The sequence below is a fragment of the Centruroides sculpturatus genome, unplaced genomic scaffold, assembly GCF_000671375.1.
Source record: "Centruroides sculpturatus isolate CEXI.00-Female unplaced genomic scaffold, Cexi_2.0 scaffold301, whole genome shotgun sequence".
Lineage (NCBI taxonomy): Eukaryota > Metazoa > Arthropoda > Arachnida > Scorpiones > Buthidae > Centruroides > Centruroides sculpturatus.
The window spans coordinates 536,795-563,794 of NW_019384595.1; the positions used below are offsets into that span (position 1 = coordinate 536,795).

At 31.4% G+C, this 27,000-nt stretch overlaps 1 protein-coding gene across 1 annotated transcript in view; it reads left to right on the forward strand.

Annotated features, from left to right (window-relative positions):
- Window positions 1-26,445, forward strand: part of LOC111624867 (zinc finger CCCH domain-containing protein 10-like) — an 81,924-nt gene extending 55,479 nt beyond the window's left edge. Inside the window, exon 3 of the mRNA XM_023367836.1 lies at window positions 26,161-26,445. Within this exon, the coding sequence (XP_023223604.1) occupies window positions 26,161-26,186 (26 nt within the window). The 3' untranslated portion in view covers window positions 26,187-26,445. The remainder of the gene's footprint in view (window positions 1-26,160) is intronic.
- Window positions 26,446-27,000: the final 555 nt, after the last annotated feature.

The following is a 27,000-nucleotide window of genomic DNA, read 5'->3' on the forward strand; positions in this document are numbered from 1 at the left end:
GGTCGGCAACCTGCGGCTCGCGAGCCACATGCGGCTCTTTGGATGTGAAGCTGCGGCTCTTTAGTTCCATACGCAAATATTTATTTTATCAAAAAAAAAAACATTTAAAAATCGTTCTGAATCGATTAACGAGGATTAGGCACCAATTCTATCTCTCAGCCACTTGTACTCGCTTTTCACCGCACCCCTCCCCCATGACACGCGTCGTCACTGTCGTCAGTCCGTCGGAAGCTCTCGAATGACGCCGTCGTCGGATGTTTCTATTATCTAATTTGTCGTGAAAAACACTATTTATATATGAATAAATAGATTAGTTTTTTTTATCAAAAAACTTTATTTACGCGAGTACTATTTATTGTTGGCAAGAAAAAATTTTGTGGCTCTTTAAAAACTTTGAAATTTTGTAAATTGTAATTTTGGCTCTTCCGACTCACAAGGTTGCCGACCCCTGGTCTAGGTCACTGGAATATTGGTTCCAGTTTGTGGAATGCCTCAGGTGCCCTGATGCCCCCTGAGCACCCGTCTGTGTGAGCATTACAGTAATATGATACACTCACAAGTGAGCATTACAGTAATGGTCACTTGTGAGTGTATCAGAAAGAGGTTGCCAATCAACTGAACCCAGCACATCTGGGATCTTGAAAGTCAAGTCGATAGCCAACTCTCCTGTCGGCCGAAAATGGGTTGGCTGTCCTGTGTTCCAGCAACATATATTTTCAGAAGAGGCCCAATCGAAAAGTATTCTTCCTGCAGTGTCCAGGTGGACACAATTTTTGTCCCAGTGCAGATGATGGGCATTCCAGTCCCCGCTGAGACAGAGGTGGCGATCAACTGGTAGTAAGTCATCAAGCATGGTTTCCTGATGGATACCATGGGGGCATATACATTCACAAAGGTGAAAGGGAGCTCTAAAATACACCTGGGTCACTTGGACCTCCAGGTTGGAGACATACGTATTGCCTTGAATGTGGTGTGCTGGCCACCTTTGGGCAATAGCCGTCAAGCGACCCCCCCCACCCTGACCAGAGGGGTGGTCATGGTGGAACAGGGAGAAACCGGGTAGGGTAAATGTCATGCCCTGGGTCAGCCATGTCTCCTGTATGAGGAGAACATCTATCTCCCGGAACCAGGGCATGGTAATGAGGATGTCCCATTTGGAATGTAGGCCTCTCGCATTCCATTGAATAATTCGAATGGTTGAATGTCTAATGCTACCAGTAGTCAGACATTCATTCATTCTTTTATTGAACATATAAAAATACATGCTCTGATCCCGTCATAGACACTATTGGGGCAAAGATAATATTTGTTAGGTACAAAATAATACACTATAGTATACGTGCTGAATCAGTATTAACAAGTGAAGAACGTTATATCTATTTTAACAAAAAAAAAAATTTTTTTTTACAGTGAAGTATACATGCTGAGACTCAGTTTACACATTGTTAGAAATATAATTATAAAACAAAGTATACATGAGAATAAGAGAGTACAAAAATATAAAATCATATTATATAAAATATGTCAACCACGCGACATCTTGTTACGCGGTGAAGTTGTACAGATAATAGAGGGAACTGACAAAACTTAAGCCAGGAACAGTAGGCATCAGTTCAATAGCTTACTTAATATCTGAAAAGTTTTTTGAGCAAGTCTTTTAAAAGTGCAGTAGATCTCATTGGATATCCAGATATCCATAGGTTGGCATGGCCAGTAAACGTCTAGGTTTGAAAGAGACAGGCGGAGCTCCATTTGTTCCATCTCCGTAGACACACAATCATTGCCTGTTTCCAGGCCTTTGGAAAAACAGAGTGCTGCAGGCATCCATTGTATAAGTCAATTAGATATGTTGGTATAATTTTCCAGAGGTAGACTGATGTTGCAGAATTTATATCATCTGGACCCAGTGCCTTGCATTTATCCAGTTTGGAGAAGGATCTATCTACTTCCTCTTTGGTGAACGGTAGGGTATTTTCGGTATTTATAAGTTTGTCTTTTTCTGTATGGATTTTACACTGCCATTCTGTATCCTCTTCAGGATCATCATTAGGGCAGAACGAATCCAACTGGGCAGTCATTGCCTGAATCAGAGATGGGGGATCATCACTGTCAAATGTCGTTCATATTAGTCATAATTTTAGTTTTGTGCAGCTTGTTACAGCACATTTTTGTGATGTACCCCACGGATTTTTTGAGGTACCAGTGCAGAACTTCTGCCAGCTACAAAGTTTTTCAGTCTTAATACTTTGTTTATAGATACTTTGAGTATTAATGTAGTTTTCTTTATGTTGTACCCGATCATTATCATTTTTGCATCTCTGGTAAATTCGTCTTAATTTCCTTGTTTTCTTTCATAAATCACTACGGTCAGGAGTCCACCATGGGACACTAAGCTTGGAGAGAGTTTGTTTGGTATAAATGTTTCACAGGTACTACGAATAATTTCTATATTATAGTTTATTTGACTTTCGGCTTCTTCATTATCCTCAGAGTATGTATTAATTAAGTTATTTTTCAAGAACTCTTTGATTTAGTTCCAGTCTGCTTTGTTTGGTGCAAACTTTTGCCTTGGTGTACATTCCAGAGTACATCCATTTAGAGGTCCAGTCAGGTTGAAGGCAATATGGGCGTGATCACTTAAAGAATCATCAGGCAGAATTCTCCAGTTCAATACTCTGTTGGAAAATTCTGAGCTGCTGGTTGCTACATCTATCCAAGAGTCCCCCTGAGATGAGCTAAATGTTGGAGGCAAGAGGGGATTATTAAGGATCAAAAGATTGTTACAATGAAAGAATTCCTCTAAAAATCTACCATGTCTATCTAGACGCTCTCCTCCCCAAGCTGGGAAGTGCGCATTAAAGTCTCCTGCAAGTATAATGTGTAATCCATGAAAAGTATCAATGATGTTTTGAAGTTCAGATAGGAAGTCATTGCTATCCATCCCACCCGGGAAGTAAACATTGAGAACAATTGTCCTTTTGTCATGTATCATAATTTCGGTGGTCACTATATATTCGTTACTGAGCTTTGAGTGGAGTAGAATTGAAAGGCTGGTGTTCGGAACAAGGATGACGGCCCAAGGATACTGTCTGTTACCCCTTAAAACTGGGCAATAAGTAGGAAGGCCTGAGGTATTATCTACCCAGCAATACGGCTCCTGAAGTAACACCAAATCAAAGTATTTTAATTGATCAGCAAGGAGAGAAGTAGCAGAAATGCTTCTCTGTGTGCTACTCTGAAGGATGCATAGTTTATTACAGTTCTGTGCCATAATCAGTTCTACTAGAGATAAGTATTTTGACACGTTGATAAGACGGGCAGTTCACATCACGAGCATTGTGGTTGTAGTTCTTTCCTTCGGCTAGTTGGCAATTGCATCAGGTGGGTTCCTCACCTTGGTTCGGGCACTCGCGGTATAGATGGTTCCCTGTGCATTGGCTGCATGTAAATTTTGTTTGTGTACAGTCTCTAGCAGTGTGATTATATTGGCAACACTTGTAGCACTGCAGGACCGGACAAAAGTCTGCAATCCTGCAGCGCGACCAATCCAAATTTATTTTTTCCAAGATCTATAAGCATTTTTCTGACAGAAGGGGATACTTCAAGCATCCAATTCTTGTATATGGTATCTTTTTTTCCTAATTGAAATTTCACACGAAATTGTTTTTTGAATTCCTCTTCGGAGAATTTTTCTTGTATCATTTGATTTTGGGAATAAATTAGATTAGGTAATTCTTCTCTTGAATTATCCGAATGAATGGAATATAAGACCAAGTGAGGCCATTTCTTTTTAGGTTTATGCACAGTAAGTTCAGGTATAAATTGTTCAATGCTCTTTTCCAGTGTTTCGGCATTACCATGACCCCCAAGTTCAACTGCTACCCTTCCCCCACCAATCCTTCAAACTCTTTCAACCTCAATATTCAGTTCTGAGGGTCTAATCTTAGATTGCATTAGCCTACAGACAGAATCACTGTCTTTGTTTTCCTTATTTTTGCTGTAAACCAGCAGAATCTCTTTTGGAGGGGTAGTACGAGGTATCTCTCTGTTTTCTCTGGTAATACCTCCCATTCTTACAACTGTGCTGTAAAGGGGGCAGGAGGAGTACGCTGAGAGACTCTATCCTCAATGTTATCAAGCCTAGTAAGAATTGTTAGTTTAGTATCATTTAGTTTATCTACTAAAGCATCTGACATAATAGTGTTTTTCATAGTTTCTTCAGCCAGATTAACAATTTTAAGAAATTGATCAGTAATAAAGTTGATATGAGTTTTGGTGCCTAGGTTTGCCTTTGGGTTATCAGCAGCGTACTGTTTTATTTCATCAATGGTTTGGTTAGATTTATCGAAAAACTCTTGGATTATTTGCATTGCCATTGCAAAAAAATAAAAAAAAATTTATAATAATATACTTTATAAATAGACATAACATAAAGGAAAAGAAAGAAAACCCTAATATACTAACTAAATAATACTAGGAATACCAATATAAATACTAATCCACAAAATAACTTAGGGAATAAGGCTAATTGAATAGGAGAGACAAACAGTTACCAAAAACAATGAACAAATTAAAAAACAAATAATAATAAAATAAATAAAAATAAAATTATAAAGAAAATTGAATACTAATCCAAAAGAAATAATAAAAATTAAATTAATTTACTTAACTTAAATCAATTTAAAGACAAAGAAAAATTAGAAAGTAAGAATTGAAAATTTAATACTATAAAATAACACCAAATACTAAAAATAATGATAGTGACCCTTGTTTGCTATTATCAACAAAGTAATCAAAAGAAAATAATGCCAGATGGTCAAATTAAAAATAGAATGACTGCTACAAAGCAGAAAAACCATTAAGAAAACCATTGCCACAACTACAGGTATACCTCGCCTTACGTCGGTAATTGGTTCCAGGAGAACGACTTAAGTCGAATTTACTTGTCTCCGAATCTACTTGCCACTAGGCTAAACCATAAATTACCAATTCCCGTTCTGTATTTTATTTATTAATGCATTTTTAATAATATATGGTTAATAAAGATCTATTTTAAGCTTACAAACAAATAAATTTTAATTTTTAATATAGTACAGAAAAAAATAATCTAAATTTACGAATGCATGTACAGTACTGTAAATACAGTACATACTTGTAAATGTATATATTTTAATATTATTTTATGTGCTTTAAACGCTTTTCTAGTGATATTACGACTTCAATGCTGTATTTGTGGCGGACAGATGTAAAGTCGAATAAAATGACTTAAACTTGATTTTTATTTTTCCATATACTTTTTTGACAAACCATGTATAATCGGGAACGACGTAACTCAAAACGACATAAGTTGAGGTATACCTGTATTTAATGGTCAAACGATCAGAATTTGGATTTTCCCATAGAAAATGAATAGAATTTAAAAACTGCCCTAAAAACGTTAATAATTGGCCCACCCGTACCAAAATCTGGGATAAGTAAGAAAATAAAACCCATAATAAGACATTACAAGTCCACCCCCTTAAATTAATTTATTCCCACTACACTGGTTGAAAAGTATGAAACTTTAAACCCCCTAAATTCTCCCCCAAACCAGATAATAATTAAAGTGATACCTCAAAAGAATCCTGAGTTCAAGCCCTATCCATTGATGTATGGCAATAAGCATAAATCCAAAAATAATCCACCAAAAATGCACAATAATCAGGAGCTGAAGTTCACAGCCAACCACTTCAACCCACTTCACACACATGGTAGCATTAGACATGGGGAGGGTGGTTTTTCGGCTGACGCTTACGAATTTTTACCTGCTCAGCTGGGGTTGTAAAACTTAGATCTTCTAGGGAAATTGCCCTGGATGTTTGTGATTTGGGACAGATCTGTGTTGGATGGTGGGCCTTCAGTGTCAGATATGTCCGGTGTGGCTGCTTGTCGGAGTTTTGTGCCTTTTTTCTTTCTGGCTTGTTGTTCCATGGCTGTTGGTTCCACATAGTTAGATGACCGCTTACTGGGCGTGATGTCCATATTCTGCTCATATTCTAGGGTTTGGGTTACCTGATTTGGGACTGTCTGGCAGGACTGTAGTTTTTTGTTGAGACTATGGATCTCCACCCGTAATACCTTTACTGTAGATTCTAAAAGAGCGATTCTGCTTGTCAATGACAAGATGTCGTCTGTCAAAGCTGGGAGACCCCAGACAAGCTTCTCCCCTCCCTGAGTGGAGCGTTGGGAGGCTTCCTCGGGTTTTGTCAGCTTATGTGTAGCTGTTACCGTGGTATAGGGCACTTTCTGACATTTGGGCAATCTCTTTGCTTCTTGGTATGAACACCTGCATGTAACGCAAAGTTTGAGTACTCGAGCCTCGCATTGGGGGAGTCCGCCTTGTGTGCTCCTCTGCAGTGGACACAGTCTTTCCACTCAGCATTGCATTCATTGGGTTCATGATCCGCTCTGCATCTGATGCATCTACGTCAGCCTCTGCACGAAGCAGCTAAGTGGCCGAAAGAAAGGCACCAGTCACAGAGACACGGACGAGGAATGTACCTTTCGCATTTATAGCGATGATAATATAAGGTAATTGTCTCCGTTTTTGTAGCACTTGTCCTTGACAAGTAAACTGTGGGGCTTGGAACTACTCAGTCCCCCTCTCTCCGCGTTAAGTGGCGTATTTCTATGACTGGAATGTTTTTGGCCAAAAGTATGTCATGTATCTCTGTTACCGCTATTGATGTATCGACACCTTGCACAAGATACGCAGTAAGCGCGCAGTCAGATGCCAAACATTCCCTCACTTGGGTTCCAGCCAAGTCTGCGATATGGAGGGCTTCCTCCGCAGTTTGGGAGTCGCAAGATTTAAGTATAATAGCACCTGCCCGGGAATACCTGATGTATTGTATGCTTTCCAGGTGTGTGAAGTGTTGTTTAAGTGTTGCATGAAGTTCTACTGGATGAAGACGGTGGAGGAGACTCTGACCCTCCAGAAAAACCGTGTAAACTTGCTCCGGGGGGTAGCGACCGGCTAATGGAATGTAATTTCTCCACATCTGTTAAAGGGGTGAAAAAGCGAAGGTCATTAAGATCGACGCGAGCCGCCAAGTCTGGCAGCCGTGGCTGAGGGCATCCTTGCTGGGGAGAATCACTTGCACTTGCAAAATCACCTGCACTTGGAAAATCCTCCACGATGGAGTACTAAAACACTCCTACCTGAGAAAAACCCCACGGGTCCAGGAAATTCTTCCCCTACAGGTTCCTCTAGTCCCAAAAGAACTTTAGCAAAAACCCTTGTCCTTCTTATGAGAAGAAAAACCACTTGAGCACTTCCTATTGATGATTAAAGTACAACAGTCGAAAATGACGTCCACTCGCACTAATGTGTTAACCTTGACCCCTCAGTCATCTTCACTTGAGGTTCAGACTTTATACTATGAGGTGACATCACAATTCTGATTGAGATCACTTCCCTCATTTACATACTTATCGCTAACAGTAAACTTTTCCTTTCTGCCTGGCAGCCTATTTCCCAACAATTCTCGCTAACCTTTTACATTATTCTGTTTTACAATTTTTCAGGTTGTTTTATTCTTTAAGGTTTAGCAAGTTCCTAAGCTGTGCTTGTGGGGTCTCCCCCCTCTTTCTTGGTGCGGACTTACTTTTTTTTCCACTTGGGAGCGCAAGTGTGCATGAGTTTTTTATATGGCACTTTTTTTTTCATCAGTGAGTTGGTTCTCTTTCTTCTATTTTTTAAGTTTCTAAGGTGAGTGATGAGGAAACCTTCATCCTAACAAAACATAAGCCCCAAACAAAATAGAATAAAAAGCAAAATAAAAAATAACTAAAAATAACGCTCGGACTTGGTTCCTTACGATAGTGTAAACTGCTGGCATTTTTCTACACTTTCTACTGCTGGCATTTTTCTACATTTAACATTTTTCAATATTTTAGTTATTGTTAAAGACAATACTACAAAAAGTATCAGTCAAACAGTACTGGATGAATTATGTGTTAATTAATTGATAAATAATATTAATCATTATAATTAATAAACAAGTTATACATTTTTTTAATTGTTTTAACATGTTTTTTTTAATTTCAGAATCAATAAAATCAGAATTTCCACAAATTGTTGTCTTATTTGTTCAATTAAATTTATCAATTAGTTGTTGTTGTTGGTATAAGCAAGTCTCAAAGTTATTACAATAAGCAGATTCTGCTGTGTTATTTCATATAACTAACATTTATAATTGAAAATTAAATCATTTGTGTTCATTATAGATTTATTAAGAATTAAAGATTACATTCAACAGCAAGTTTCTAATTAAGAATTATATTTTAAAATTTAAATAAATGAGAGAAGGCTACTTGAATTGAATCTTGTTATAACATGTAAAATTAATGATCTATATTATATGTTAATAATAACAAATTAACATGTAAACTAGTAAGTGCATTTGGATTAAAAGTCCTCACTCGCACACAATATAAATTTGCTTAGTTTTGCTTCCATTAATATAATTTAATGAACTTAGAAAATGAATTAAACATACTCTTGTTTATTAAAATTATAATTTTAGTAAAATTAAAAAATTTTAATTTTTAGTTTAAGATGTGAACTAAGTTAAAACATTTTTCTCTTAAACAAACACTGTATGTATATTACATTAATAACTGATAATTAATTATTCATTTTCACATGAAAAATTACAAGAAAATATACAAGACTGTTAGAATATATTTCATTTTGGGAAAAGGTTTATTATTTAGTTGAGTAGAATAAAGAAACTAAAATAAATCTTGAAGTAAACATTTTATTACTTCTTTCCAATTTTACCAAGGAATTGCAAGACACAAGTCTTCCTAAACAATTAATTTTATTAAAATTATTTGTTCAATCATGTTCATATCCTTTTTAAAAAGTAAAAGAAGAGGTTTATTTAATAATGAAAGAGTAGTGTTGGAATATTTCTTCCAAAAAAATAGAAAACTAGCTAATTTAATTTGACAAAACTTAAAGACAATTGAAAAAAATAACTGCAAATTTTCATATAAATATAAATAATATCTGCTAGTATAAAGTAATTTGTATATATTTGTTTATAACAAATTATCTGTTAAATATGGGGAAAGGTATAAAATTCAGAGAGAGAACAAGAACAAACTGATATTTTATGGCATAATTACAAAATTATCATGCTGCAGCTGTCCAAATAGAAAGGAATTACACTTGTTTACAGTTGTATTAAAATAGATGATAAATACAACTTGAAAAAATAGTGCAAGATCTAAGTTGGCTGCAAGAGATAAGAGGCACATTTTGAGGTTTGCAACAGGGTGACACCAGCATTGAAAATTGTGAACCAGTTAGAATTAAAGGTTTATCCTTTCACTGTTCAGAATGATAAAATTATCAGGATGATTAAAGAAGTTGAAAAGTCTTAACTATCTTTACTTAGGAGAGGTTTAGTTTAAAATCTTGCATAAAACTGCAAGATTGACTTATGTATGAGAGCACATGTCCTGGAATACACAATGACAGCATGTTATTTTTTCAGATGAAAAAAGTTAAACGCAGGTGATCTGAACTATGATTTTCATAATTTGCACAAAGAAGAGGGGATTTTATCTTGACAACTGATGGGTGGTATTCCATTATGGTGTGGGTCCCATTTCTTGCAAGGGAAAGTCACCCATTGCATTCATAACTGGGTGAATGATTCAAAAATGTATCAGAAGCTGATTGAAAATACTTTACTTCCAAATGTATGAAAATTAGCAGGCAGAAAGTTTTGTGTGATGCAAGACAATGCACCTGTCATCTCATATTTGCAAAGGGCTGGTTTCAGTTAAAAGTATCAATGATCATCTGCCTCAATCTCCAGATCTAAATCCAATTAATTAAGAATATCTGGTGTATGCTGTCAAGGACTGTACATGCTGATGGCAAGCAATACAGTTCAGTAAAAGACTTAAGTTGTTGTGGAGAAAGTGAGGGATGGTATACCAACTGCCACACTCAAAACATTTAGATGTCAGACCCCATTTTTTGAGGCTATTGAAAAACAGGAGGGTCCACAAGATTCTAGATCTGTTGTTTGCAATTATGTTTTCAGTTATCTTTAAAGTTTTGCCAGCTTAAATTAGCTGATTTTCTATTTTCTCAAAGAAATATTCCAATATTATTCTTTCATTATTGTATAAATCTATTAATTTACTTTTTTAAAGCATATGAACATGATTGAGCCAGTAATTCTAATAAAATTGTTTAGGTTGATTTGTTACTTGTCTTTAAAGCTTTTTCCAGCACTGTACCGTACATAGTATTAGTTATGATTTGAAAATTATATCTTGCCAGCAATCTGTAAATTACACTTATTACTAAGAATAAATGGAAGGTTATGTAACATTAAGTGTTTGTAACAGGGCTGTGGAGTCGGAGTTGGAGTCATGGAGTTTTGATGTTTTAGCCGGAGTCGGAGTCGGATGGTAAGGAAGAGTCGGAGTTGGAGTCTGTAGATTTTTATGCGACTCCACAGCCCTGGTTTGTAAGCATATGATTATTTGATTATAATGATTTTGTCTTATTATAATAAATATTATTATTACATTAATAATTGTTATTTAAAGAAATTCTGATAGTATTTCATGTGTTGGAATACTAAAATTATTAGTTTGTTTGTACTTATATACATACATACTAATTAATGAATTTCTTTAATGTTTTGTGAATAGAGTTGAATACAGTTTTATTCCAAACTATTTATTATTGTGAATGTGTCTCTTTAATCCGATCAATTCAGTTCGGTAGACTATCAATACAGCTTTCAGGTTAGATACTTCTTTTATTGTTTTGACATATGCATTTCGGACTTTGTATTTTAAACTCTTTCCAATGTTGCCCGTTATACACCGTGGTTTTAGAAGACAGAACCTTAGTTTTGAACTGAAGAGGGAGTTAAAATACATATAAGTCCGAAATGCATATGTCAAAACAATAAATGAAGTATCTAACCTGAAAGCTGTATTGATAGTCTACCGAACTGAATTGATCGAATTAAAGAGACGCATTTACAACGAAATAGCAGCTACCATAAGTGATATTTTAGAAGACTATTTATTATTATTTTACACTTTATCAAAATGTATGCAATACTGTTACCTTCATCTATGCTTTTTGATAAATATATTGCATAAGAGGCATTAAAATATTGCATAAACATTTGAAAACATTGTGCTGATTCTGTCTTAAATTATGTTACCTTATGATTTATCTACCTTCATTTCTATGCTTATTACAATAAGGAAATAAACTGAACACAAATTTGTAATTGCAATTTTCTATAGTAATAGTGTCATTATTTACAGTTTTGATGATAACATAAGAAATAAATGTAGAATGTAGTAAACAAAAGTAAAATTAGAGCTAGTAAACAAATTTATCAAATATGAGTTTAGACTTTTATAATTAATCTCCAACAGTTTTTTTAATGCACAAAAACTCTAAATATTTATAAAAGATTTTGTGTATTGTTTTCTGAAATCTTTATAAATAAACTACTTTCAGGCTTTCAATTATAAACAATGATCTTTTTATTTGAAAGCATGAAAAGTAGTCATAAGTTTTAATTTTTGATTATAATATATTTCACTTTACACATGTGCTAAGTGATATTATAATTTTTCTTTTATTTTAATTAACTTTTAATAGATTTTTAACACAAAGTTTTTCTCAATACTAACAATATACACAGTGTTTTTGAGTATTTTGCCGTAATGTAAATTTCTAAGTAAAAATTAAAATATCTTGAAAAATAGTTTAAAAATATCTTAACTACTGATTTGATGATGATCATCATTTAAGCAATTGTAATATTTTTTTGGTTTCCTTCATTATTTAAAATTTTCCTCAAATGACAAGCTTTCCTTATATGTTCAGAGGAAAAAAATTGAAAGTAGATTAAACTTATTTTTATAATTTAATGCAATAATTATATAGAATTATGCATTTATGTAATAACAAAGTATGCCATGTTAGGAACTTATTTAAACATAATTACATTAACCAATTTACAACATTAAAGAGCATTGTTATAATGTGATTATTGTACTTATTATACTAATTTGCAGCATGTAGGAAATTAACTGTAAATTATTATTTTATATATCATTAATAATCTATACATAATATTGAAATATCTAATGGCTTTTTATTAATTAATGATTAATGATTCTCCAAAAAAGATGTTTAGTTAGAACTTGATACTATTTCCATAAATTATCAAAATATTTTTATAAAAATCATTCAGTTACTATTTTAGCATTGTTAATATAGGAATTTGAATTATTTTCATTTTATATACATCTACCAAAACCTGATGCTTATTTCCAAATTATAGCCTGATTATTTATAGCAATCGTGGGTGGCTATTTTTTATTTTCATTTTGTTCTTTAAACATTTTTATCAATTTTTTATTAACTAGAAATCAAAATTATTAATCAAAAACCATAATAATGATATTCACTCTAATTATTTGATCAAACTTAAAACTTGTAAAAAAGTTAAGTACAGTAAATAGATATTTCTTAATTTTGAATATCATTCAGCATTTTGCAAGCATATTAAGTTAATTGTTCTCTCTTTCTATTGATTAATATTTAAGAAAATTTGCAGTTTCTAATAGCTTAAAAATTTTGGAATGTTTACTTTTTTTGTTTTATAGTTCACTTTGTTTCTTAAATACAGTAAGACCTTGTTAGCACTTCCTCAATTAATGCTGATTAATGTTATAACATGGTCTGCTCAAAGACTAAAACAAAGCACAAAATTTATGCTGATTTAAATTATTGTGGCATTTCATTGATTTGTATATAATATGATTATTCCCAAACTTGAACTAATCAGCAAAAGGTGGAAATTCGTCATAGCACTGTAATTCTCCTAAATCTATGTTTGTTTGTGCAATAGACAATATCAACTTCATTTGGCAAGAATTAACTGATAAATGCATGAACGGAGTGTGGAAGAAGGTATGGCTGGAAGTATCCAAAGATTCTCAATGAGAAGAGCCTATTGTTAACCAAATTGTCAAACTAATTGATACAGCAGGATTAGGAGATGTAGATGAACAGTATATTGATGAGTTACTTCAGGTTTCTGGTGAGAGCATTACCAATGACAACCTTTAAGAACCGGCAGAACAAGGAATTCATGTAGAACTGGAAAATAGTGATTCTCAAGAAGAACCCAAAGAACTTGCTACAGATTTCCTTAGTAAAAGTTTGGTAATGATAACCAAAATCATTGATCAAATTGTAGTGAATGATCCAGATTTTGAAAGGAGTGCAAAAACAAGACAAGGCATTTTGGATGTGATCTGTCTTTGCTTAACAAGAGAAAAAGAAATTGACAAATGAGACTAGATGATTTCATTGCAAAAAAATAAGAATTTCAGAAGAGCTAGGACATCACAAAAATGATCTTTATATTTGTGTGTGCATATGTTTGTGTTATATAATATATATTATTATGCAAATTAATATAAAAATAACTAAAATTAGCCTCTTACCAACATTGTTGTTTACAAGAGATATGTAGATGACCTGTTTCTTCTCTAGAAAACTTAGCTGAATGTTAATGATTTTTTAAACTGCATGAATGACAACCCTTATACTCTAACCCTTAAAATAGATCAGATAAGTAGTACTAGCACTCACTTCTTGGATATCAAAATTTGTCTCAACAAGGACTGGATATAAACAAGTGATTATTACAAACCATGCTATTTACCATTATTCATTCCAGCAAACTCTGCCAACCCTTTTTCATATAAAGTTGCAGCCTTCTGTGCTCTAACAAGATGGATCTTTACACACCATACTAATTAGGAGGACACTTTAATGGAGCTAAAACATATTGAGAACATAGCAGTAAAAAATGGGCTTAGAAGAGACCTAATATGAAATTTATCCCGCACCTACTCCATCCAATTAGCCATACCCAACATCTCAATCATCTCCAACACCCAAGGGACTTCCAACAGAAGTCAGGATTGCAACCCTAACTCCAGGTGTACTATAATAGAGTATAACCAGCATTTAAACACCATATATAAAGAAATTGCTGTCCATACAGGTACCAAAATTGCATACAGGAGATCCCACACAATATATAAGTTGTTATGCAATGGGAAGGACAAGACCGATGAACATAGACCTCCAGGGGTATACAGGGTTCAGGTAAGGGACAACAGGTTCCAAAGGGATTTAGTATACATTGGTTCCACTAAATGCTCAGTACAAAAAAAGAGTGGTACAACATTGTAAACAAGAGGCATACCACTGCCCTGTCCACTTATGCCACTGACCCTGATGTGCATGCTGACCTCCATGCCAGGTTAATAAGGCAATCTTCCAAACAGATCATATTAGGATCCTGGAAGCCTTAGAAATATACAAGGCCAGCCTGACTGGCAATTGTATTAAATTTAAAGACGGTAACACTGTATCATAAGCATGGCACTTTTATGAAAAACCTGACAACAATGACATAAAAATTAATTTATCTTAAAATATATAAAACTAACCCATACACAAAAATTTTAAGTTATATTTTCCACCATTTAATTTTTATATACATTAGGTGTTGTTCTAAAGTTTTTAAAAATATTATTTCAAAAATATTTTTGTTCTGTGCATTCCAATTTGAAATTTTTTGGTTTGAAAACCCAAAGCAGACCTTAGTGAAGGTCAAAAACATTTGTTGGATGTTTTTATTAAAATTTTGTTGATTTAAAGATTCTTGATTGTTTGTAATAAAAATAACTTAAAATTAAAGTAAAATATGTTTATTTTTGGTCACGTGTTCCCCCTTTCTCTATTCACTATATGTTAAAATGATCTTGCTTAACACTGTTTCATTTAGTGTTTTGTCATCTAGGTATGCATCCTAAGTGCTAAACGAGGTTGTACTCTATATTAAAGTATATTGATTTTTAATTGAGTTTGTTAAATACATTTTTTATATATATAAAAACCTTTCATTGAATTATTGAATAACCATAAGTATAAAAATAGCAATTATATAATAATTGATGTGGAGGTATTTACAGAGTTCCTATGCACCTGGAAAGTCAGGGATTTTCATTAGTGTTTATAAAAGTCATGGAAAGTCAGGGAATCTGTCTGCTTAGCTGCCTTGTTGATTTCGTTTGAGGAATGTGGCTGACCAAGTATAGCCATAACCATCTGCAGGTGGCAAGAAGTAATGTTGCAACCTTTATTATGAATATAGCAGAATTCATTTTTCTATAGAAACATTTTTAATATTAGAGGACCCCACTAGATGTACAAATCTGTCTTTTATAAAAATTTTTGTGTCTTATGTGCATAACTACTTTCCTTATCTGATATAATCGAAACCATCTTCCAAAAACACTGAAAATTTTTCTGTGGTGCTTACTGCTGAACCTTGCACAATTGTATATAATGAATTAATTTTAATTTTATGCGTGTAATAAGTCTTACTTATTGTTCTATTGTATTATAAGACTATATTTTAAAATCACCCAAAATCAGAACTTTAAATCACATCAAATTGTTTAATTTGTTAAACATTTTGTTTTGATGTTTTTCAGTTAATACAAAGGTTTACTTTTACTGACAGTTGCAGGCCACTTTTAAAACTAACATTAATTGTTTATGTGAAGAAGAATTATAAAATGCAACACTGATGAGAGCATTGCAAAATTCTGGGGATTAAACTGTCAGTGATATAATATACTGCCAGATCAATCAGCGTTTTGAGATTTTAAAAATGCTTTATCATGAATTTGAGAGATTAATCTGCAATACTCTTGATAATGTAACATCAATTAAAATTTTTCCAAAATATTTTAACCCTTTCCAAACCCCCACAATTATTGTTTACATACTTACTTCAAGGTAAGGTGTCAATGAATTGATTTTAAAAAAAATGAGAACAAAGTGCAAAAATTAATAAGAAATGATAATACCAATAAATTACAAATACTTATTTATTTTAATAATTTTTATTGTGTAACAAAACATAATTTATAATTTCTTTCCAGTATATTAAAATTTTTATAAAATTTATTAAGGTATAAATTTATACTTTTGTAATGGATTACAGAATTCATTAATTTCCTGCACTTTGATACATAGTTTAATAATTAGTTTAATAGACATAAAGTTGGGTAACAAATATCACTGATTTTGGCAAATTTAGGTCTTAAAAACTGTCAACATTGATCATACCTGTAGTAATTCTGTAGTATGTTATAGTTTTGAATATCAACTAGGTAGCCTGATCGTTTTTTACATGGGAAAAAATGCTTTATTTGAAAATTTTTAAATTTAATTTTTTGTTTAAATTATGTTGCTGTTTAAAAACAGTTGCCCTTTTTGTTGAAAGATTGGTTTTAAAATTACATGTTTGTAAGTCAAGAGTTCATCTTTTTAAGTGCAGTATAGTACTATTTGTATATCAGAGAATACTGTTTTTTGATTTTTCGTTTCCTTCTGTTTACTAGATTTACATACAAATAATAATGATAAATGATGATAAAATAAAAAATCTCTTGTTTTCACTTCTATGCATTTGTCACTAGAACAGACCACAGTATACCTGAAGAAGGCCTATTAAGAAGGCCAAAAACGTTCATACTATGTATAAACGGCTAGAAATAAGTGAGGAAGGTTTTGTATTGATCAATCTCGTGTTTTGTTTGTAAATTGCTTATTTTTTCATTATATTGAACTTGTGGATCCTATCAAACATTTTTCTACAGATGCATGTACTATACTTTTTGCACAGTCTTTGGAACATATCAACTGTGAAAAAGAAGGATAGATGTACTCGATGTTCACAGTAAGTAAAATGCTGTTTTATTATGTTGATATTCCACACCTAAGAAGTGTGAGGGTCAGGGAAAGTCAGGAAATTCAAAACAAAAGTTTGAGTAGGAACCCTGTATTTATAAAAACTGTATTGTATTTAGTTTTGTTCTGTAACAAAGTACATAAGAAGAAACTACATCTGTAATAAAGCAAGTGAAGAAACAAAAATGATTTCATGTAATTATTATTATTATTTAACAAAATAAAACTTCTTTACAATAATAAAAAGTTTAACATTTTTTAATGAAGCACTTATTTAAGAAAAAATCAGTTCTTAATACAGTCGACCCCTGTATAAGATCATTGATTATTCCGTTTTATATGAATTCCATGTTGTACAAGTCACTTAAATTTTACAAATACGTGAGCCGTTCACAGCCCGGTACACGTATTTGTAAAATCTAAGTGACTCGTACAACATGGAATTCATATAAAACGGAATAATCAATGATCTTATACGGGGGTCGACTGTAGCTTAATTCAAATTTTTCATTAGTGTAAAATATTTAATTAACTATCATCAGGTTAAAACTTGTCTAATTCATTATCTATGTAATTAATTAATTGACAAGTTATAGACCAGGGTTGTCAAACCCTTTTTCCTAATGGGCCAAATTTGAAATTTTGGTATATTCAGCGGGCCACAAAGGTACTTTATTTAAATGTATGATTTTAAAAAGTTCAAAATGTGAATATCAAATTTTAATAACAAGTATATATAATTACAAAAATACTGTATTATTTATGACAGTAAAAAAAAATTATACTCACATAAAATAAAAATAAATTCAATGTGACTTTTTACATTGCCTTCCTTTTATAATATTGTCAACATCTACTTTTATGGTAATAGTCTTTACTCTAAGAATGTTAGTTAAATGGCAATCACTCGACATATTTCTTTCAGCAGTTTAATGTTTTTCATGCATGAAAAGAATTGTTCATAACAGTATGTACCACCCTGCATGCATAACAGTTTTCTAGATAAATTGACAATTTCATCAAATTAGAAAGAAAAAGAATAAAAAGCCCCTTTCACTTAAGCATTAGGCCTAGCCTTGAGTCACTAAAAATGGCTGACACTCTTTTGAAAAGAGGGATTGAGTCTTTTTCATCCACCTGATGAAAGGCACCCATTTTTTATCACTAACAACACTTCATTACAAAAATATTTGAAACTGAAACAGTCAAAATGACAGACCACTCCACCTACTTTTTGATTGGAAAGTTACAAATTATGCCACCAATAACATCATTAAGACATCAAAGTGTATCCAGTGAAACCAGAAGAATTTTTATGACATACTTTTATTTAATACATTTTCATTTATTTGGTAAAGTATTAAGTGGGCTGTGGGTTGGACATTCTTGTTCCAGATCAATAGTTAATCTGGCTCTATTATTTGATTATTAAAGATATTGTTTCTTCTTCATTCTATATTTATCTACTTTTGAACTTATTTTAAATGAATCTCTTATTTCATATGATTGAATATTATATAATTTTTTTGAACTTGTGTAAATCTCTAAAATATTAAGGCAGTTGGAAATGTTTCATTTTTAGTTCAGAAGTTGTCTTGAAAATTTAATTACATAAATTTATAAATATGACAATGTTGCTGCTATTTGTATTGATCAAGTAAAATCAGTAATGAAGATGAAATATGTGAAAATTTACTTCTTGTGTAATTTTTTTACAATTACTTTATTATTATTAATTTTTTACTTAAAAATGAAAAACCCATGAGGATTTAGATTCAGGTAAACATAAATATAACAATTCATTTCAGGTAGCCTTCTCTCTCAAAATTTGCAGGAGTAAAATGTAAGTTATACTTTAATAAATGTAAATTATGAAATAGTTAAAATTAAAAAACAGAAAACAGTAATTTTACAAACTGAAATTATATTTTATTAAAATGAATACTACAAAGTAGATTATATATGAGCAAAATAAAAATTTTAATTGACAGTAATATATATTATTACATTTTTAAATTAACATGTATTGAATGAACTAGACTGTTGCATATGAAGTTAATGAATTACATTCAATTTTTGATGATAATTTTAAAGGGTCACAGGTTAATTAAATAGAATAAAAGTGTTTAAGATTTAATATAGATATTTTTTTACTGAAAGTAATTTGTAATTGTTATTTTTATGAACAAAAACACAATTAACATATTTTCAATATCTTAGATTGAAGAAGCGAAATTTTCCATAATTTAAATTACATATTTAAATATTTTTCTGGTTTGTATACTTTCATTTTTGAAATAAATTTAAATTTTTTTCCAATTATTAATATTTGGATCATTTTCTGAGCTTTCCCAATCCAAAGTTTCATTTCTTTGCAAAAGATTATTGGAAAATTTTTATAAAAATTATAAATTTTTTATCTGAGATTTTATCTTCCTTCCTTAACATGTAGATAATTAAAATAGAAAATTTATAATAAATTGGGTTCCTACATACCTGGAAACTCAGGGATTTTCATTAATATTCAGAAAAGTCATGGAATGCCAAGTAAATTGTGAAAATATCAGGGAATTTGCTTCCTTGGTGCCTTGTTGATTTTTTGCTGACAATATACTTGACTAAGTGTAGCAGTCTTCAGGCAGCAAGAAGTAATGTAGTGTAATACAACTTATGAAAAGGGGTGCAGAGTATTTTCAGGACACACAAATTTACAAAGTACATATTATTTAAACTATTTATCATTTTAATAATTTTGATTGTATAACAAAACAAGTACTGATTTTTTTCCAGTTAATATTTTATAAAGTTTGGGAAATGTATTAATAAAGAGATAAATTTAATAAATATATACTTTTTTTACATGGATTATATAGAATTTGTTAATGAATAATAAAAAATAATTGAATTTTCTTTTTTCAAAGCGATGTAGTTTTATTGTTGTGAATTAACAGAATTTTAATAATACATTTTACTTTTAATTTTAATAATTCAGCAATTATAAAAGATATTTTTTTATAGTTAACAGTTATATAACTAATTAAAATGTTGGAGAAGCAAAACACTTGTGCATAGTAAGTCAAATGCTGTTTTATTTTGTAAATGTGCCATACTGTAAGGGACATGAGGGTCAGAATTTGTACAAAGTTGGTTGGGAAAGTCATGAAAATTACACTAGAGCATCGATTATCCGACTCAATTTGGGGACTCAGGTTGGTCAGATAACTGAAAAATCAGATAACCGAAAAGAAGGAAAAAAATACATTATTAGTGTAGTATATTAGGATATTAGTATATCCCATGTAATTAGTTTATTAGTATATCGCTATTAACCAACTTTGCATTGAATTTTCATCAATGTTTAGCCTAAAAAATTTTTTTTTAAAAATGATAATCATTGCTATTGTATCATTAAAAATTATTTTTAAATTATTTTATTGCTCACGAAACTAACAACCACTCATAATTAGAAAATTAAGTCTCGTTTAAATATTGGCCTCCCTTCAATGGTCGAGCCGTTGATGCCAGCTAAAACATGCAAATATTTAACAAAAATGATATTAAAGTAGCCAAGATATAGCCAAATATTGTAATACCATGTCACTAATGGACATTTGAAATTTGCTGACTAGAACAGTTGGTTAACCGATGTGACGGTTAATCAGGGGTCGGATAATCAATGCTCTACTGTAATACAAAAACTTGAGTAGGAACTCTGAATAAACTAAAACTGTAACTAAATTTGCAAAAACTTTGCAATAAATTTTCTGTACTTTTATTTCCTAGTAACAAGGAAAATTTCTCTCTATACAGTGAGTATTCATATAAAGAGAAAGGAAAAAATGAATTTTAAAATGTGGCATGATAATTTTTTATGAAAACAAAACTTCAAAAATTAATTATTATTTTAGTAGAGAAACCAGAAAAGTTTGTTTTGTCTTTAATTTAAACAACCTTACATGCAAATATTTCACTTGATCTCAAAATATTTTGATGAAATTTAAAATTGTTTTGGTTAAATCTAATTGTTTTTGATATATAGTTATATGTATAGCTTTCTGTAGAAAAATTGTTTTAAACATATATTTAGTTAATTTTTTAACAGCATATTTAGTTAATTTTTTCATAAATTCATTGATTAAACCATTCAAGGTACATGTTCATTTTTAATGGTTTAATAAATGAATATTTTAATTTAGAATATTACAAAAAGGAAAACAAATATTTTTTTAGACTAAATAGCCAGTCCTCTTTCATATTAGAGAGAGATTATATATACTGTATAAAACAAAATTACATTCTTTTGCAGTATAGAATAAATTATATCAGTTTGAGATGTTTTTGAAATAAAAATTTCAAATTCCTATCGACCATGAAATAATATAGTTTTGAAGGTACAAGTTGCATAATAATTATCTTCATTGAATATTTTATAACTTCTATATTACATTTTTCCATTTTTAATATTTATGTAAGTCTAGTTGTAATATATAATAGAACCTAAGTTTAGTGGGCACTCGTGAAACTTGGGTTTTTTGGATCTGAATACTAGACTTGGACTTGGTGAGTCATAACTTTTACTTGAACTCTATTATACTTGATCTAAAACTAAAGAAAATAATTGAATTTTGTGGTCATTAATTAGCAATGTATAAAATTTTAGGAATTTTCCTTTACCATTATTAATAATGCTCACTTTATTATGTCTGCAATTTTAACACTATATATAATATTGTTTGGTTTAGTCAGAAATCTAACTTTATTTTATATTTTAATATATTTGCTTCCAGAACTTAAATTTCATTGTCAAAAAAATTGATAATTCTTTGACATTTGTAAAATGAAAATTAGTAAATGTAAGCTAATACACACTATATTTGGATGTATGTTATACACATGTGCATTCTCATTTGCACTCTGTGTTTAAGTCACATATGGGTTAATATTAAACTATAACTCCACAACTAAACTAAAACTATGAGATATGCTTTAAATGGTTTATAAAAATAATCATTATATAGCTTTCAATTACTTTTGAGTTATCTTACTTTACTCATCTTCAGGAATAAAAAAAAGAAGACATGCTATGGGCTATCCCCTTTGCAGAACCCTTTTAATGTTAATCACTGTTACTCCAATACAGTGGCGTGCCGTCATTAGAAGCGTTGGAAGCGCCACTTCCCTCGTATTCTCTAAAAAATTAATATTTATTTATTTTAATTATATGAAAATAATCGCACAATATTTTATTATAACCACATTATGTATCTTATTACAAATTTCTATACTACACGTGGAAAAAAAAAGAAAAAAATTGCTATTGTATATTAGAATATTAGTGGCGGAGTGGAATCTCCTGTATTTTCAGATTACGAAAAGCCAGATTTGCGCATGCGCTTTACAGAGCACCAACCTCACCTGGTTTAACCGGTGGAAGCCTATGACCTTGGGTAAAAGCTGCACACATATAAAGATTCCAATTCTATCAAGGACCGGTTCTGGGCTGTTAGCTGCCTGCCCACTAGATATTTTGATTACGTGAATAACGAGTAGATTTATAACTTAACTCAACCAATAAGAATTTACTGGTATGTTTTTACGATAATTCCGTATAGTTGACAGGAGTTAAAAAATCCATTAAAATATCTGATATATTTATTCCGCTCTCCGATTTTATATTACTCACGGATTTCAATGTTAAACCAGTGATATTACGATTTCGTACATCCCATCTTTAAGGGGATGTAGAAAACGTGTACAATTCTTGTATAATGTTAAAAAATTAACCGTTACTTCGACAGCGTCATTTACAACTAAATTTAATGAATGAGAGCAATGCACCAGGTACAGAAAAGGCTCTAGAATTTATTTTCCTTAAATTTACGATTTATGTATCCGTTGTCGTAAAAATTTGTCTTTCCACTTTTTTCCCAAGACTACAAATATTCGAGTACAAAGTAACTGGTTTCGACTTATTTCTACTTAAGAAGTAGTTAAATAATTAAGCGATTAGGGAATTGGGGACGTAAACAAAACCCTGATGAAAGAGCCGGAATTTTACTTAAACAAAAGCCTAACTGGACCAATATCTAGCCGAGTACAGTGGGACTGATTTCTTCGTAATATTAGATGTAATAAAGACAGAAATTTTTCCAGTTCAATGAAAGTGAGTAAAAGTTGTAAATTTTGGAAATTTCCATAGACACCTGGTCATAAAATGAATTACAGTAGTTAGAAAACAAATGACTTTTAAGTTTAACAAATTTAGATTTTTACATCTATGATGAGAAACGTTTAAAATTTACAACAACCCTGTTGCGTCCTTTGAGATATACTAGTGATGAGACAAAAGAAACATTAACCAGTATCGGCACCCTTGGGATTTGGCAAGCATGCACCGTACCGCACACCTACCAACACCGTCTCTGATTTCATCCACGAGCCACTGGTAGGGAGCAATTTTAACTAGGTGGATTGTTTTAATATTTAAAAAGTAAAGACTATTTTATGTTATTTTTATGTACGTTTCTTCACAAAACTATATTTATAATTTTCTTTAAAAGTATATTCATACAATTGAATATTTTGTACCAGGTATGTATAATTGTATATCATCACACATTTTATTTTAACAAGTAAGTTTTTATAATTTTATTTTTAATTTTAGCCCTTATATTATAGCTAGCAATTTAGAATGTAATTGTGATATTGAAAATTTATTTCAAAAAGTTTTGGCTCGAGACCATATAATGAAAAAGAAAAAATTTGTTCGACATTTTCATGATAAAATTTATGAAGATATAAAATGGCTTTGTGGATGCATAAAAATGCAAAATTTGTTTTGTTGGCCTTGCCTACTATTTTCAAATAAAATTAGTGTGTNAATGGTTTACTCCCGATTACTACACAACTCAATTATTTACAAATCACGGAAAATTTGCTACGTACCTTGCCAGATTTTTAAACAGAACATCAGATCAGTGCCCAACCTGTATGATTGCAGATGGATCTCAACACTACATTTTTGATTGTGTGATGACCGAAATAGAAAGAACTGAACTGCGGCTGCTCTTGCAGGAATTGAACATAGCTTGGCCGTGCCACCTCTCAAACATCTGGACCAACCAAGAGATATTCTCTGCCTTTAAAAGACTTGCAAAAAATATCAATCAGATCACAAGCCAACTAATCTACTGCTAACACTGACTTTGACTTAAAGACTGTCTACTTATCGTGTTAGCTTTGTAATTATTAGTGTTATTAATTTTATTTAATTATAAGTTTTATGCATTTTATCCACAATTACGAGGTTCTGTATGGAATGTAGATTCCATAAATACAATAAACAGTAAATATAATGTATCTGCTGTTTGCATATATCAACATGTATTATCTTATCCTGTATGTAATTTATGGACTTTGTCTTTTATATGCAGTTCTGCATGGAATCTACAATGTACTCACTGCTGTTCGCTTATGTTTTTCTGTATTCATTTTCTTCTACTAGTAATTTTGTGGATTTAATGTCGCGCGAATACTTTGTTTTACTATAGTATAATTTTATTTTATTTTATTTTATTATAATTTCATGTATTCTATCCATTAACTTAAAGTTCTGCATGGAATCTACAATGTACATACTGTTGTTCGTTTACATTTCCTGTATTTTATTTCCTTGGTAGTGCTCATAGCGGAGCCAAGGTATGCATTTATGCCTCCGTAAATAAATTGAATGAATGAATGAATGAATTAGTACACAATATAAAATAAATATTGAAAATTATAACAAGATAGTTATGGATAATAGATATATTTTAATTAGTAGATGTTATCGAAGCGAGAATTGGCATTTAGAGGGCGTATAGAATCTATTAAATCTAATATAAGAGAGTTAATTATATTGAACTTGCTTATTTATTAAGTGCGTTAGATAATCTATTAATTAAAAATACATTTAGAGAAGTGTACGGTTTTTACTGGCTTATCGAACAAATGAATATGAATGGACACTAGACCATTGCTGACTGTTTGCCCCTGGAAGACGGCTTCTTATAGAAACACAGCTTCCCTATCATCAAATGTCACGGCACGCCACTGCTCCAATATACTCTGCAGAGGATTCATCCTCTATTGTGGATTGGAATCCTGTAAAGGTTGTGTCTTCTTTATCATTTCATAGTGCTAAAAATGGAGGCATTCTGTTTCAAATAATGCTATCATTAAATTTTTTTGTAGTTATTTGGAGTAATTTTATGGGTAGGTTTTCCAAGAAGTGAAGGGTATATCTTGGGTCTGGCAGAAATGTATATTTTCATGCGCTATTTCAACTCGTGACCAAACAAGTTTAGGTTTGCCATGTGTCTTTGCAGAAAATTTTTTTGAGCTTTGATTCAAGAGCATTCCAGATAAAGGCTCTGTCTAGTAACATCAGGGAAACTGCTTTTTTGTATTTTACCAGATCAGCAAAGGTCCACAGGATATAGATAAATATGTATAGGAAGACATGTCACTCACTGAAGATCCAAATAGACCAGTAAGATATCAAGAAAATAGACTTTGTTGGCTTGACTAGTCTATTAGGTTTTAGTCCCAGTGAATTGTCAGATAGATAGTTGATGATATCTTTGGCTTTACTTTCACCCTTCAAATTATTAGGATAACATCTACATAGATTTTGTTCTTTAAGATGATGTAAGGCTCTCTCTTTTGCTTTTCAAACAACATTCTTAGAAGCTGTATTAATGAGGGGAACCCATGAGCAAATTGATTCCCTGTAGAACTTGTTAAATGTAAAATATGTTTGGTATAGGAACATGTTCTTGTTCTCATTTTTTTCTTGAAGATGAGTGAGATATACAAATATAAACATCTGTAAGCTTGATAGTTATATATTAAAGCCAAATGATTGCTGGATGACATTATTAATAGTAGCAGAAACATGCCCAATTAAATGCTAAGTTATTAATAGTTGCCAGATTAGATCATGATATATTACAGCTATCATTTGATTTTGATGAGTAAGGTAACTTGAAGTACTTCAAAGCTATGTAACAGTTGTATATATAATCTATTAAAGCATATCTTAATTATGGGATAACAGTTTACAGCTACTGTTTTTATTCTATTTTTATTAGTATACGAGTATATTAATTATAAATTTCCATAATAGGTTTCCATTTCATTAACAAAGTGGCAGAAAATAACACTTGCCTGAAACAAAATTGTTTTTGAAGCACTTAGTGGCAAAAATTGGAACTAATTTTTTTTTCTTTCAGAATTCTATACCCCAGGACATGAATAGCACATATACCAAGTTTCATCAATATATGATCATCAGGCTCAGAGTAGTTATAATTTTAAACTGACCTACTCAATTATACAGTATATTAAGTACAATGCAATAGTAGTGCCAGGGAGTCAACATGGAAGCTATGGATTTTTTCTTAGACTTGGAGAAAATTTAGGGGTCCATATTTATGAATAACGGATACGTTGTTAAAATTTAAATGAAAAATACATTATGAACACTATGTAAGAACTATAATTACTTATTATGTTTCATTTGCATATGTATAAATAAATTGACAGCTTTAATTTTATAGGGTTTGGAATCACTATATATTCAATATTATTTTTACTACAGAATATAAAATCTTTAAGACTGCATTTATTATTTTGATTAATAAAGAAACATTCTATGTATTTCATTTGTTTTTTTTTTTTTTTGTTTTTTTGAACAAATGGCAAAAGGGGTCTTCTAGAAGCTCTTGATGGCCTACCTGGGAAATTCCCACAACATTATAGATCAATGTTTATTCTGTTTTAACTTCAAAAACATTATAGTATAAACAAAAATTTTGATGAACAGTCCAGTAAACAAAGAATCAGTTTCATCATTTTAAAGTTTGACTTTGTGATGTAGAGGCTAGCCCCCTAAATATTTTTGGAATTTCAAGAAAACTATTGTGGTACAACAGAAGTTTTTATGGAACAATCTGGTACAAATGTGAAAAAAATGTTTGTAACAACTAAAAATTTGCATTAAACATTTGAGGAGGGCCAACCTCATGGACATCTCAGCAGCACAGTTGGGTCTGTGCTGATGTGCTGAATGA